General features: G+C 55.1%; 1 protein-coding gene across 1 annotated transcript in view; it reads right to left on the bottom strand.

Moving 5' to 3' along the window:
* The window catches only part of LOC118021074 (cadherin-23-like), a 328706-nt gene that overhangs the window by 310135 nt on the left and 3187 nt on the right, over window positions 1-15384 (bottom strand). Inside the window, 1 exon segment of the mRNA XM_035021097.1 lies at window positions 13037-13114. Within this exon segment, the coding sequence (XP_034876988.1) occupies window positions 13037-13114 (78 nt within the window).

The following is a 15384-nucleotide window of genomic DNA, read 5'->3' as shown; positions in this document are numbered from 1 at the left end:
CAAGAGCTAAGGGTGTTTACTAAAGGCACACAGCTGGGAATGGAGACAAGTGTGCCCCAGGGATCAGACAGCCAGGTTCAAACCTCGACACTGACGTTTCAAGTCAGGGCACGAACTTCTCCTCATCTATAAAACGGGGGCAGCAGTGGCCCCATGGGTCTCGTCCAGGGGACCAGATGCGAGAGAACCCGACACAGGCTCTGCACGTTGGCCCTGCCATCACTCCGAGTCCCGTGATGTGACGGGGCGCAGAGAAGGGCAAGAGCGAGATGTGGACCGGGTTAAAAATAGCAGCACCACCCTTGCCCCCTGCCGCCCAGGGCACTGACTGTTAATTAGTCCTAGGCACCCCTGCCACGGGGACATCCCTGCCACCTGAGCGCTCTTATCCCCGAGCCATCTCCGAGCTGCGCCGCGTGTCTCCCCTCCATTGCCTCTGGATGCCTCTCCCTCAGAAAAGGCTTTCCTGACCTAAGCCTGTCAAAACCTAGGATGAATGTGCTCTTGCACAGAGACAGACACATAAGTCATTACACACAGAAGGAGCGACACTCGGGGCCAGTCCCCATGCCATGCTCCAAAGGGGACACCAAGAAAGGAAGGTCCTCACCGTCCAGCTACTGCACATTCCAGGCGACCCCACCTACCTACAAGGCTTTAAGACATGGTCCTTGCCCTTCAAGAGTTTACAACTTGGTCTATCCCCTAGAATACCAAGGTGCTGCAGGGGAGGCTGATCAGGACAAACACCCAGGGTGACCAGGGCTGACCTGAGTGGCCAGGACCCCACAAGGGGCTTTGTGCCCCTGGCCTCATGCCCTTGTGTCAGTGCTGAGCAAGGCTGAGCCCATGAGGTCACCTCCCCAGTAGCACACTGCGTCCACACACTACAGATCCACTTTGATCTGCCAGGGAATCTGCCAGGCTGTGGAGGCCATATTCCTTAGCGATGAGGCTGGGCTGACCCCAGGGGAGACAGGCTACCAGAAATCAAGCAGATCAGGGCACCTGGTGGCTCAGTCATTAAGCGTCTGCCTTCGGCTCAGGTCATGATCCCAGGGTCCTGGGATTGAGCCCCACGTCGGGCTCCCTGCTTGGCAGGGAGACTGCTTCTCCCTCTCCCTCTGCCTGCTGCTCCCCAGGCTTGTGCTTTCTCTCTCTTTCTCTGACAAATAAATAAAAAATCTTAAAAAAAAAAAAAAAAAAGAAAGAAAGAAATCAAGCAGATCTGTCTGTAGGCTCTGATTCACCCACCTCCACTCTACCCAGCCTGTTTGAGGAGCCCGGAGCCAGGGGGCCACACAGGGACCCAGCAGGTGGGCACCGCTGCCCTTCCCCCCCATTCTGGGGCAGCACTTGATGAACAAGGTGGGAGGGACGAGGACCTGCTCACAGAGAGTCTGGGAGCTGCTTCTGGGTGACCAGACAGGGTGAGCTGGGTGCCTGGGTGCTGCAGGCACTACTCGCCCAGAGAAGTAGGAGACAAACTCCGCCTCCCTGCCCGTCAGGCTGAGTTATCCACAACATAGGGTTTCTCTAGAGAGCTCATAAAGCAGCTGATGCGGCGAAGCAGGTCTACACTCAATAATCCCTCCATCTCACTCCAGGCGGACGCCGGCATATTCATCTTGAATTATCCTTTTCAAAGGCCAAATCAATCCTCGGGAGCGCCGGGGCTCTGGCCGCACAGTCTTGCTGCCAAGAGAGCCAGGAAAGTGGGGTCCCTAAGCAGCGCTAGGACACAGGGGGTGGGGACAGAGAGAGGCGGTGGAGGCACGTCCTCTCCCTCGCCCGACGGCAAGGGGCCCGTGGGGGACCAGAGTTGAAGCTCCTGTCTCTTGCATCCACTGTGGCATGCAGAGTGGGGGAGCGCGAGAGGCCAGAGACGGTGGGTGAGAACCTGTACCAGCCCTGTGGATGGAAGATTCTCCTCTTCACCTACTCTGATCTACTCAGCCCGCAGAGGATAGAGTGTGGGTTATGGAGGGAGAGAGACCTAAGTTTGAATCCAGCTCTGCAACTTCGTGACCATGAGCCTTGGGGAGGTGACCGCCTCTCTAAGCCTCAGTTTTCCTCATGTGTAAAACGGGCTTAATAACCACTTCCTTCATAGGATACCGTGAGCATGAAATGAGCAGGCATGCTGGCCTATTCTATCACCTTCTGAAATGCCTCTCCTATGGCTTCAGCCGGTCAAAACCCAAAACCCAAAGCCTTTGTGTGGTACCTGGCAGACAGGAGGGTGACCGGGAGGGAGAAGGTGGGCGAAGTCTGTCCTAGGTCAGAGGGCCGGCCCCGGGAGCTAGGGACCTCCAGAATCAAGCAGAGCAGACTCACGGGCGGCTGTCACGTGAGGAGGAACGGGTTAACTCTAGGAGCTCTGGGCAGACCAGGACGAATGGGGAGCCGTAGCAGGAGGCCAATCAGCCATTAGTAGGCGGGTGGCCCATATCGCCCAGTGCGGCAGGGAAGGGGCCCACTGCTGCAAGGGCCCACCTGGCACTTGCACCACTTCTTAGCAGACAGCTGAGCCAAGTGGGCACCTGGTCAGGCTGGGAGGGGGGACCAGGGACCTCTGGGCCTCTCCCACCTGGAAAGGGAAAACGCCCTTTGGGAGAGTAACACATAAAACCATAGCAGATATTTATGTGTCAGACACAGTGGGTTTTGGCCACTCAGGATATCATTCCTGAACCCAACCTGCTTCTTACCTGGTTGGGAAAATGACGACGATAATAGTTAGCATCTATTAGTCCCAAGCACGGTTCTAAATGCCTGAAGTTAACTTACTTAATCCTCACCACTATCCTATGAGTATATACAGTGTGTTCATCCCATTTTCCAACTGAGTAAACTGAGGCAGAGAGAGGCTAAATAGCTGATGATACAGACCATACTTGCTGAAGATACAGCAGAGGGTTTCTTGGAAGAGGAGGCACTAAAGACAAGTGGCTCAATAAAAATAATGTCCACCATTTGTCCAGGAACTCACAGGTCCTCTGAGCCATGTAAAGAACAGTCGGGGCAAGGGGTGTGATGACAAGTTCAAAACCAGCTCTGCCGGCACAGTCTCCCCAACCAGCTGAAAGGTTTGTGGCTCTTGTAAATCACACCTTTCGGCTGGCCCCCGGGGAGCCCAAGTGTTCCCAGGTGACTGCAAGCTCAGCACATCCTCGCCCGACGACGGCTCATCTGCCAGCCCCCCAGCTCCCCGCAGAGGGAGTGTCTGCCCCCTGGTCACAGCACAGCTGGCCGAGGCCCCCACTGCCTTCCCTGACAGTCACTGGGAAAGGACGTGGGCCCAGGAGCAAGCAACCTGGTTCATCTCATACGCTCATCTATCTTCCCCAGTCATTTTTTAGCAAGAGATCCAACCCTGTGTAGTATGTCTGGCAAGGATTAGCATCTTTTGAGTACTGCAGGGAAGTGAGGCATAGACAGGGAATTGACCTGCCTAAGCTCATCCAGCTGCACGAGCAGAGCCAGGCTGGGACCCAGGTTCCTGCCCCGGTCCTGGGCCTGTGTGCTCAGACCAAGCGTGCTGGCCACTCTCTTCTCCCTGGAGCAGTTGTGCCTTCACCCTAGGTGGACCCTTGGCCACTGAGACCCTTTCCCAGGTGACAGGTTGAGGAAAGGCCCACACTATCCTGAGAGGTAGCAGAGTAGGGTATTAAGTCTGGATACTAGAGCCTGAACTCTTAGGATTCAAATCCTGACTGTTGTGGGAGCTTGGGCAGCCTGCTTGACCTCTGAGTCTACACCATGGGGATCACGATAGAACAGACTTCCCATCACTGCTGCAAGGATTCAATGAGACCATGCAGGTAACCTAACGAGTAAGACACAAGTACTAAATAGTTACTGTTATTATTTTTATTTTTAACCACAACAACCTATTTCTGCCATCCAAGACACAACACACATTGCTTGTTCCATGGTTGGCCAGCCTAACTTCATCACCTTCTGAAATGCCTCTCCTATGGCTTCAGCCTGTCAAGACCCAACCGCTCACTGCCACCTTTACTATAAAGCGTTCTCTGTCCCTGTGCCCAGGATAAATCCCTTCCCGCTCTGAGCATTAGCAGCATCTGCGGCTCCCACCTTCCACTTGCCTGGGGTGAGCTGAACATTTCCCATGAGCCCCCTTCTCCACTCCTACTGGGGGCTCCTTCAAAGCAATGACCCACACACAGAATCCCAAAGTTGTGGTTTAGTGCACAAGCTTGGGGTCAGGCAGCAATAAGTTCAAGCCCAATTTCCAGCCTATACAAACTGTGCGAGCCTGTGCAAGTTACTTATCCTCTCTGAGCCTCTGCCCCCTCATCTGTAAGATGGGGTAGTTACAGGGCCCACTTTCTGGGTCTGTTATGAGGATTCAATGGGCCATGTGTATGAAGTGCTTCCCTAGACACAGAATAAGTGCAGAATGAAAGATAGCTGCTGTTTCCCCAGCTACGTTGAGTGTGCATGTCCCTGCCCCACCCCCAAGCACGGCCTGGCACAGGTGTCCAGCGCAGGCCATTAACGGCCTGCCCACATGGCAGGTGGCACATCATCATTATCATTAGTGTTATTATGGCAGCATCCACCCATGTGTTGAGGGGCCGTCCGTCCACGGCCGGGGCTGCCACAGGTTCCAGACATGCCCAGGGAGAGGTCTCAGGGGAGTGGCTACAGACCACAAGATCCCTCAAAACCGTATACCCTTTGAGGGCCTATGTTGCCCTGAAGAAAGACAGAGAGGACGCAAGGCCACAGAAGCATCCAGGGCCTTCCAGGGATCCTGTGAGTCACCCTGCTCCCGCTCCTAGAAGGAACAGTATAACATCCCTACTCTGAGGTCACCGGGAACCCAGGGCCCCAGGTACCTTGGTCCCAGCGTCTGATCATCTGGACAGATGGTGGGTCACCTCCTTCCCTCCAAAATCTCACACCACCCCCCTTCCAATACCAACAGCCCCAGGGAGCCTCTGGGCTACCTCACGTTCTCTCCTTAAGCACTCTACCCCTGACTGTGGCAGCTGTGAGGCCTCTTCTCCAAACCTCAACTCCCAAGCTCCCAGATGACCAACCCCTTTGTCCCCAGGCCCACAGGGGCCACATGCCGGCATGGGCAGAGTCCCCTAGAGCCTCTTCTGCAGCTGGGGTATGGAGTTAGGGCAGGCTTCAGTCTGGAATCAACAGTAACTCTCTGGGGCCCTTGGCCAAGCTCCCTACTGTGGGCCTCAGTTTCCCCATCTGGAAAGGGGGAGTGTTTGACAAAGAGTGGTCATTGAGTTGCCTTGCAGGAGGCTCTAATCGTTCATAGCAGGCCTTCAGAGGGTCCTTCCAGTGGGGGGGTAAAAGTGAAGGTGACAAATATAGGCTGCGACATCTCCCCTCGGTCTACCTCTGACCCTAACTTCACCCACAGATGATTCTCCTTAGCATTATTATTTCTAACACACTGTATATTTTCTGTATTGTTATTAGCTAGTGGGTTACACAGCCTCTGTACAGGTGGTTGGTGGAAAAGCCCAAACCACGCTCAGAGCACACTCCCACCTGATATCTGGGACCCTCTCACTGGACTCCCATCTACATCCCTCTAGCCCTGCAGTGCCTGTGGCTTTGCCTCTGACCCTTGCCAAGGAACTGCTCTGGGGGACCATGGCCTCCTCTCCTCCATGTCAGTCCTAAGGAACCCTCTGATTAAGAGAAAAACCATTCTCACCCTGTGATTCCTTCATCCTCTCCTGAGACATGATTTCTTCCCTTTACAGAATGGGAACAGGGCACAGGGGGGAGGGACAGCCTCCTTTAGGACCCTAGGTACAGGGAATGGTCCCAGGAGAGGCCAAAGCCCCTCCCAGACTCCAGTCCTACCCACCCCTCTCCACGTCTGCTCCCGAGCCCCGTGCCCGCAGGCCTGGCCCTCCATTCATGCCAACCCTCCTGCAGCTCACGCTCCAAGCTCGGTAGGGACTCCCTGCAGGAGCCGTTCCCAGTGCTTGCCAGCACCCTGCTCCTCTGTCTACGGAGACGGCTAACGTGGGGTCAGGCCACCTGAAAATTGCTCTCCCCGGGTCCAGACGGAACAGCTGGGCACTGATGGAGTTTGCAGGGAAATTAATCAGCGCCGACTGGCCACAGTGCCAGGCGCTGGCTGGGCCTGATCCATCCTAATGAATCCCGAGCTCCCACCTTAATGGTTCCTGACAAGACTAATTTAGTCACTCAGGTGATTAGCGTGGGCATTATCACCTGAATTGTGGCTCAGGATGCTTTGGGGGTACTGAGGGGTCTGCTGGGGGAAGTCAGCTCCATGTGCAGCGACCTTGGTGACCTATGAAGGGTCTGGGAGCCAAGGGGAGGGGACTCAACGAGCCTTCTGCACCCATTCACCCTCATGCCTTCTTTGCTCATCCCTCTAAACTCGCTCAGTGTCTGCCGAGGGCCTCTTTTTACCCCGCACTGTGCTTGGCACAGAGCACATGCAGGCCCAGCTCGCTCAGCTGCAGGATGGAGATGATGGTGCCTCTTCGAGGCTCCCCGTGGGGTCTGCAGGAGGCCAGGTATTGCGAACCCTTACCAGAGGTGCTGGCAGGAGGCTGGCAGTCAATAAATGCTAGCTAAAATTATGGCTCCACATCTTATATTATACATAAATACTAAAATTATAATTAATTGTAATGTTGATATTAATAAAAGTAGTAAGTAAAAATGAATAGCCGATGGGGAGTTACACACAAATAACCATGAGAACTCGCTGAGAGCTTTTAGAGAGGCGAATACAAAGTGGAGAGAGGGTGGGTGTGGGGGCAGCTGCAGGCCTCATAGAGCAGGTGACATCTGAGCTACACCTAGAAAGGGGAGTGGGAATTAACCACGCAGGAAGGGGAAAGAGCACTCCCTACTGAGGGACCAGCCTGGGAAAGGTGCAGTGGGGAGACAGAGGTGAGGTATTGGGGTGCTGAGTGTGTCCCCATGGCTGGAGATCAGGGTGCCTGTGGGAGTGGTAGGTGACAGGCTGTGATGAAGCGTTCTCACTCCTTCTGTTAGGCCCTTGGGAGGCTGTGTTTAGAACTGGGATAGAAGGAGTGATGTTGGTGCCCGGGAGCCCCAAGGGACACCATCCCCCTCCAGGACCTGAGGTATGAAGATCAGGGTCACAGCCAAAGTAGATGGACTAGATGTCCTCTGCCCCTCACAGAGCTCCTCCGTCAGCCCTGTGGGTCCCCAGCAAATACACCACATGCAGCCCTGGCAGGCTGCTGGGGTGATAAAAACCCGACCCCAGCACGGGGGCGGGGAGGGGGGGCTTCGTCATTCACAAGCAGAGGCACGCACAGCATCTGTGCCATCTGGGGCACATGCTCTCTCAGGCCCACTTCCTGGGCAGCCATCCCTGTCATCACCAACACCTCGCTCCTGACACCCTTGGGAGGGGAGCACCTGGCCTGAGACTGCAGGAGGGAGATGGAGCCAGCTCAAGCCCCTGCCAGTTGGAACACCACGCCCCCAACACGCTCATATGCTCCAGACTTCACTCCTTCCCCGAGGTGCCCTGAGCCCCAGGCACAAGCCAGGCCCGGGGCTGGGCCCTGCGGACACTGACATGGTCCAGGCCACCTGGAGGCATTGACAGGGCAACAGGAGAGGCAGATGAGCAACGGAGCCACCAGACCACCGTGACTGGGACGAACAGAGAGGAAAGAAAGCAAAGGAAGCAGCACTTGAACCCTGCCTGGAGAAACCCAGGAAGGCTGCAGGGAGGAGGCAGCATCCGAATTGACCAGTGGAGGCTCACCATGTCCAAGTAGCAGGAGCAACAACCACAGGGCTGAGGTGGGAACCTGCCTTTCACGCTCACAGAGCTGCACGGGGGCCAGTGTGGCTGGAGTGGAGTGAGCAGGGGAGAGGGGAGGAGATAAATTCTGACAGGGAGCTGGACTGCCTTCATGGAGCTTTCATTCCACGTGGGATGGGGAACTTAAGCACACCTCATGAGGGGCTCTGTCTCAGGTTCAAAAGCACCCCTTGACCCCTCAGCTGCAGGGGTGGGGAAAGGCTGTAGCAGGGCAAGGGGACGGGGAGACCCCTGAGACCATTAAGAAGCTGCTGGGATAGTACAGGCCTGGACTGTGGTGGCGGGAGCCGAAGGGGTGAGAAGTGAGAAGATTCTGGAAATATTTTGAAGATGGAGCCAATAGGATTTGCTGAGGAATCGGATGTGAGGTGAGGGAGAAAGGGAAGACGCAGGGACAACCCCAAGTTTCTAGCCTGAGCAACCCGGGGTTGGGGGGGGATGCAGTTGTAGCTGAGATGGGCAAGGCTTCAGGGGAAGCAGGGTCTAGGGGAAGGGCGGGAGTCTGGCCCGGGCGCACTGAGGCTGAGAGCCCTTCCAACACCCAGGTGGAAACACTGAGCACAGAGGTGGGCACACAAGTCTGGAATGTCTTCTGTGAGGAGGCCCAGGAAGGAGGCAGAAGCCTCTGACTTGTCAGCATATGGACAGGTCCAGAAGCCATGAGCCCAAAGGAGACGGCCATGGGGCTAGGACATGGGGAAGGCATATAGGAGCTGGGCCCGGGGCCCTGCAATGCTCAGGGGTGCGGGAGGCATGTTGGAGGCTAAGGAACAGCCAGAGAGCTGATGTCCTAGAAGAGAAGACCAACGGCTGAAAGGCCACAGGTCCAAGAATTAAGGACTGGCTTTAGCCACCTGGACGTCACTGGTGACCTTGACGTGGGCCATACTGGTGAGAGTGGATTCAGGAAGTCACCTGGAGACAGCACCCAGGAAGCAACCATCCCTCATCCTAAAGGTACCATGTGGCCATTCACTGCTGACAGCCAGGGCCACCGTGGGGGCGAGGCCACCAGCCCAACCAGGCATTGAGTCCTTGATCTGCCCTCGCTCTGCCCCTCCCAGGCCAGCTTAGCTGCCAAGACAGATAGTCACGTCTGGAGCAAGACGCACAGGGACAAGGGGGCCCCAAATGTTAACAGGCTGGGGGCAGCAGCAGAGCTACTTAATGACTTCATTTTGCTCCTGTCTTCCCTGGCTGGGAAATGGTCCTCAAAAAGATCATCAGGCAGAGGGAACTGGAACTGGAGATGGGGGAAGAGATAGAGAGAGACAACGTGTGGCCTCCGCAAGGGATCTGTGACCTCCCACTCGGCTCCCCAGCATGCTGCCGCTGGCCAGGACTGAGGAGGGAGCGTAGAGAATGCAAAGGCTCAGGAGGTTTGTGGTGAATCCAAGTCGCAATCTCTAGCCCAGGAGAGAACATTCGCAGAAACTACAAACCCACAGAGCCTGCAGCCACCTCTACTCCAATTCTTAAAAGGAATTTGAAGACACATTAGTTAAAGCACTTTGTACACTACCTCGAGTGCTCAATAAACATAGTTATTATAATAATATGTATTACACATATACAGTGTATCATATATTATTACTATTAATCTGTAAGGCTCCAGTGGTCAGAATTAGGCTCAATGGGTGGGAGTTCCAGGGACAGATTTCAGATTAATATCAGGAAGAATTTTTCATTCCCAGAACTGTCCGACAGCATCTTTTTTTTTTTTAAAGATTTTATTTATTTATTTGACAGAGACAGCGAGAGAGGGAACACAAGCAGGGGGGAGTGGGAGAGGGAGAAGCAGGCTTCCTGCGGAGCAGGGAGCCTGATGTGGGGCTCGATCCCAGGACCCTGGGATCATGACCTTAGCCGAAGGCAGACGCTTAATGACTGAGCCACCCAGGTGCGCCCCACAGCACGTCTTACAGGATCACGAGCTCCCCATCATCATACATTAAGGAGAAGCCAGATAATCAGCCCCAGAGCTGGAAGTTGGTCTGCCCACAGCTCTGACCTCCTGCCACTTTCAGACTGACTTGGGCTCTGCCTCTAAGCCATTGGTATTGACCAGCCCACTAGACCCAGCTCCTCTCTGCACCTGTTTGTCCCCTTCGCAAAGCTGTGGCTGGCAGGAGAGCTCAACCAGTCATCCTCGGGCCACACACAGGCTCTCCTTTCAGTAACAAAACACTCCGGGTATGGAATCCAAAGACGGGACTCCCATCCCCATTTTGCAGGCTGGAACACTGAGGTTCAGAAAGCAAAGGGCCAGTGAGGGCCAAGCCTCCAGGTCAAGTCTCTGGGCCGCCCCATTCCACATGGCAAGCAAAGGGCCAGCCCCTTGGACAAGCTGTTTCAACCCTTACCCTCGCCCTGGCCTCTGCCGGTCCGAGGCCTGTACTCTGCCACAACCATGTGAGTCCACATCAACCTCTGAATGGCTCAGGGTCACAGAGGTGACAGCACTCAGGGGAGGTCTGGCCTGTTATCTGAGGGCCTGGAGATACACTGAGCCAGCAGGACTGCCCAAGCCAAAGCCCACTGGACCCATCTTTCTAACGCCCTCTCATCGGTGAGATGGGAGGTAAGGCCCAGAGAGGGGCAGCGCTGTGCCCAATGCCACACAGTGAAGAACAAAAACTGAATTCACGCCTTTCAGGCCAGAGCTTGCTGCCCCATCTTGGAAGGGAGGGACCAGGAGGGTAGGGCCCCGCTCAGCACCAGCCCCTGCCCGGAGGAAGGAACAGAGCTGTCTTCCAGCTCACTGAGCCCTGTCTCATTACTACGGTCCCCCAGAGCCAGGGATCAATCCCCACTGCACCAGACAGACACCCCTGCTGTGACTGCCAAGCACAGCTTTAATGGGGCCACGTACTAGGAGTTGCTCCCGGAAGCCGATCGATCCTAGCATTTGCAGAAGACAGTCAAGAGCCAGAGCCAAAGGGAACTAGAGCAGGGCCTGCTGGAGGGCTCACTGGGGTGGGGACGTCCAGCCTATGGCTCATCATTCTCAGCAGAGGCCAAGCAATATCCGTCCCACCCCACCACCTTCCCTGCACCACAGGCCTCTGAGAACCCCACACTTAGGGCTGGGCAGGGTCACAGATGGGGTGACGGAGCCAGCACCGCTCACCTGAAAGCAGCCTTCACCTCTCCCAGCCAGCAGCCCTGGCCCATTAGTGGTGGCCACACCTCTGCCTCAATGGCCCACCTGTCCCGAATATATTCCCTCCACCACAAAGCAATGTCCAGGAGGATGGGGTTAGAACAGAATCTCCTAAAAATCAGCTGCAGGAAATAGTGTGTGAAGGAATGGAAAGGGAGCCTTTCAGGACTCTGCTCAAGGGCCACCACCTCCCCCAAACCTCTCCTGCTTCCTCCTGCCTCTGCTCTGTCCCCAGAGGGACACCCCTTCCTCCTTCAGTCCTCCACTGGGAATTAATCAGACATCCAGGCCGGCCCCCATTACTGCGACATTGACTTATCCTTCTGTCGAATGCTGCTCTGGGAGCATGGCGGCCAGGCCTAGCACGGAGGGTGCACACTCTCTATATCTGATGAACTGAGGAATGAACCCAAAGAGCCTCTAAGGATGATAAAGGCTGCTAACATTCATTCATTTACTGAGCCACATATACTAGGTACCTGCTCTCCATCTCTGCACCAGCCCCATGCTAGGCCTGGGTGTGGGGAGAAACCCCAGATGAATCCAGAAGCCCACAAGCATGCCCTGACACAACCCCGAGGGGAGGAAACAGCTCAGCAGCATCCCCAAGAGACTTCTAGGTACCCTCTCCACCCCCCACTAGAAGGTGAGTAAGCCTGTGGAAGAACATTGCAGAGAGGCAGGCAGCCTCCCTCTTGGAGGACCATTTAAATAACTACATCCACAAATCCAGTCTTTCAATGCTGATCCATGGGGGGTGCTAGTCACCAAAAGAGCTGCCACATTCCATAGAGACCCCCCATGGGCCCTAGAAATGAAGTGCCACTGGACTGTGGAAAAATCCCCACAATAGTCAGAAACACACCTGCTATGCCCCGCACCCACCTGGAAAAAAGCTTCCACCAGAAAGACTGGAAGGAAACACCTCTTCAGGGGCTGCTGTCATGCCCCCCAAACAGCCGGGGAGACTCTGGGACCCACTAAGGCTCCCGTCTTTAAGCAGAGATTTTCTTTGAAGAATTTTGCTCCTCTTCTATCACACATCTACATTTGGTTTTATATAAAAGAATGTTTAAAATGAACTATGAGTTCAATATCTTCACACCCCTCCCCTCTGCATGCCATCCCACTTCATTTTCAAGGACAAGCGATGCTCCAGAAAGATGCACCACACCAACCCCAGTACACTGCTTCTGGGGCACAGCCCCATCCCTAGACCCACAGAGTAGGCAGACCTGAGTTGAAGAAGCCGCAGGTGACAGGCACTTTCCCTAAAATGACACCCACAAGAATGAGGACCGAGGAGGGAGTGTGGAGGGAGGCGGGAGGGACCTTTCCAGGCACCGTTGTTTGCAAGCATGCTCCCAGGAACGAGAGCCTTCCCATCAGCACAGCGGCAAGATGGGTTTGTTCCATTCAACCCCCATTTCTGAGAAGCTCCTGGTCCCCAGAGCCGAGCGAAGGCCACAGGGCTATGTGTGTACATCTCCCGCTGCAGTTGTAGAAGCCAGGCACTCGGGAAGAGGATCATGGGGACAGAGCTGTGTCATGAGGTGACTCAAGCTGGGGTGGAAAGGGGTGCTCGTGATCACCTCCTAAATAGTCCTTTTTTTCCCCTCATGACAAAAACAGGCACACTCGATGCAGAAAACTCAGTGATCACAGCTAAGTACAAAAGGCTATAAAACAAAACCTATGACAGCTGCCATCTTTAAATTTCACAAAGAAGAGGAATGAGCCATTTTGTAGAACAAAACTAGTGCCGAAGTGGAAGTCAAGCAAGTTGGGCTCAATGTGATAAATCCTTGGACACTCAGAACTCCCCTATGTTGGAAGGAACAGCCCTGGGTTGTACTGAGCGCCTCATCCCCGGGGACAACCAAGAAGAGGTCGTACGAACATCATGGAAGAGCCTCCAAATGATGGGCGGAAGATGGCCTCCATCTCTAAGATCCCCTTCACTTGGGGGAGCGGAACCCACCCCACGCCTCCTGGCATGCCCAGCAGCCCCTGTGCCAACTCACCCACAGGTGTGTCCTCGCTGATCAGCAGGTATGTGTCAAAGAAGTGGTTGGTGAAGAAGGGCAGTCGGTTCACCTGGCCTGGAAGTCAGAGGACAAGAGTGTCAGTCAAGTACCCTTATGCCAGCTTCTGGAAGGAGACACAGCATGGGAGCTGCAGAGGGCACAGAGCCTGCATCTAGGGCCACCTTCCCAGGACCCCAGCGAGTCCCCGTCCTGCCCCGAGGTAAACGGGGAATAATGCCAGTAGGGAGGTCGTATGGTCAGCGAGGCCACCAGCCCCATGCGGCCCTGGCATCCTGGGCCACACGGAGACGTGCTGAAGCATAAAATACATGCAGGATTGCAAAGACTTGCTATGAAAAAAAATGGGTGTAAAATATCCCATTAACCTTTTATATGGATGACGCGTTGAAATGAAAATATTGCAGATATATTGGGTGAAACTTATTATTAAAATGAGTTTCTTTTCTAATTCGGCCCCTAGAAAATTTCAAGTCACACACGTCGTATTCCTCCGGGGCCACCTGGCTGCAGATGGCGTGTGAGAAGGACACAGCTGGTGGGCCAGAGCCGGACATGGCCCGGGGAGCTCTCAGCAGGTTATCTGTCATGGGGGGGGGGGGCGGGGGGGTCACAGGAACCCCTGACTTATAGCTGGTAGGTCAGGGTACAGGGGGCCTGGGACTTGTGACTGGCTGTGAAGGGGGGGTGGTCTTGTAGGCCTGAACCCTTAAATCTGTGTACTCTCACAGGTACGCCAGATAGAGTCAGAATTGAATGTTGAGTAAATTGTGGGACACCCAGTTGGTATCCAGAGAATTGAAGAATTGGTTGTTGGTGTGGGAAGACACCCCAGAAGTAGGCAAGAGAGGAGGGCACTTCCCCTTCTGCCCCTGCCAACCAGTGGGTATCGGGTCTGTCCCACACCGGGCTGATGTTGTGCCGCCGTAAGCAGCTCCTGCTGGGTCCTCTGGGGTGCCCCCCATTTCTGCTGACCTGGGGTTCTCTCAGGGCCTGTGCCCGGCTGGAGAACAGAGGCCAGCTCCCAGGAAGTGAGAAGCTGGAGCCAAGGGAGGGCGCTTCCCCCTCCTGCCTGAGATGGCTCCTAGTGGAGGGGTGGGCAAAGTGGCATCTTTCCCTCCTCCCCCTAAATGTGCTCAGAATGATGCCATTTCTGATTCCTCAAACATTCTCTCCCTTCCTGGCTAGGACTGCTGACCCTTCTGCCTTCACCTGTCCAAGTCCTATTCATCCTTCAAGTTTCATTTTAGACACCCTTTCTTCCAGGAAGTCCGCCTTGATCACCATTACTACAAACATGTGCTCATACACATTCTTCCACCCTCTCAGACCAGGAATCCAGAGCGCCTCGCACATATAACAGCCTCAGAAAGAGGCCACTGGTCAAGGGCCTTGCCTTTGTTTGGAACTTCGCTGTGCTTCTTTCTAGCTGCATGATCTACCCATGCCTCAGGTTACTCAGGTGTAAAATAGCAACAATAAGACCTTCTTCATGGTTGTCCTGAGGATCAGGAGAGATTACATACGTAAAGCGCTTAGCGCCATGCCCCAGCATACAGCCAGCACTGGATAAATGGTAGCTACTATTAATATTGGTAGTTATAACAGTGCCACACGCTCAGCCAGAGGGCGATGCTTTGGATCACCAAGAGGAGCCTTGGGCTCCGGTATGGGAAGCAGGGTGAACCCAGGGAGAAGGCTCAGGGGTGCCCAGAGAATACAGCAGTGGGCTTGGGCAGCAGGAGAGGGAAACCGAGGGAAAAAAATCGCCTGCAGCAGCATTATTCATTTTAAAAGTTTCTTTTACAGGACCTGCCGATAATCAGCTGCGGAGGGCTCCACACGGGTAGCTGGCAGGGCCTCGGGGGCACGTGTCCCCTGCCACATACCAAGCAGGGCCTGTGTTCTCAGAATAGTCCTGCTGCCCCCAGAGGCCCTGTGGCCCTGGGCTGCCAGGGCAGCACCCGGGGACCGGGAGGGGGCTGGCAGAAGGGGGTGGGGAAAGGGGCACATGGACAGGTTACTTACTCCTTCTCTTAAAAACCACTTTAAGGCACCAAGGCTCTGTACTCCTGAGGCAAAACGGCTGCCTCAGGAGCTTCGAGACCTCTAGCCAAGCTGGACTGTGAGTGGATATACAAGGAGGGGGCACAGGGGACTTGAGTGATGGAGAGTCCCAGCTTCCCGTGCCCAGGACCCGCTCCTCTGTCCGTGCCCCACACACCCCACACACCCCCGTCCCCATGAGTCTACATCTAGCGCTCGCTCTGCCCTGGGGGCGTCTCCCTGCTTTCCCCGGCCACTCACACTGCTTGCTCCCTACACAG

This window comes from Mirounga leonina, unplaced genomic scaffold (genome assembly GCF_011800145.1).
Source record: "Mirounga leonina isolate KUSES-001 unplaced genomic scaffold, KU_Mleo_1.0 Mir_114, whole genome shotgun sequence".
NCBI classification, from domain to species: Eukaryota; Metazoa; Chordata; class Mammalia; order Carnivora; family Phocidae; genus Mirounga; species Mirounga leonina.
The sequence above is the reverse complement of the archived record's forward strand: the minus strand, read 5'-3'. Positions and strand labels throughout refer to the sequence as shown.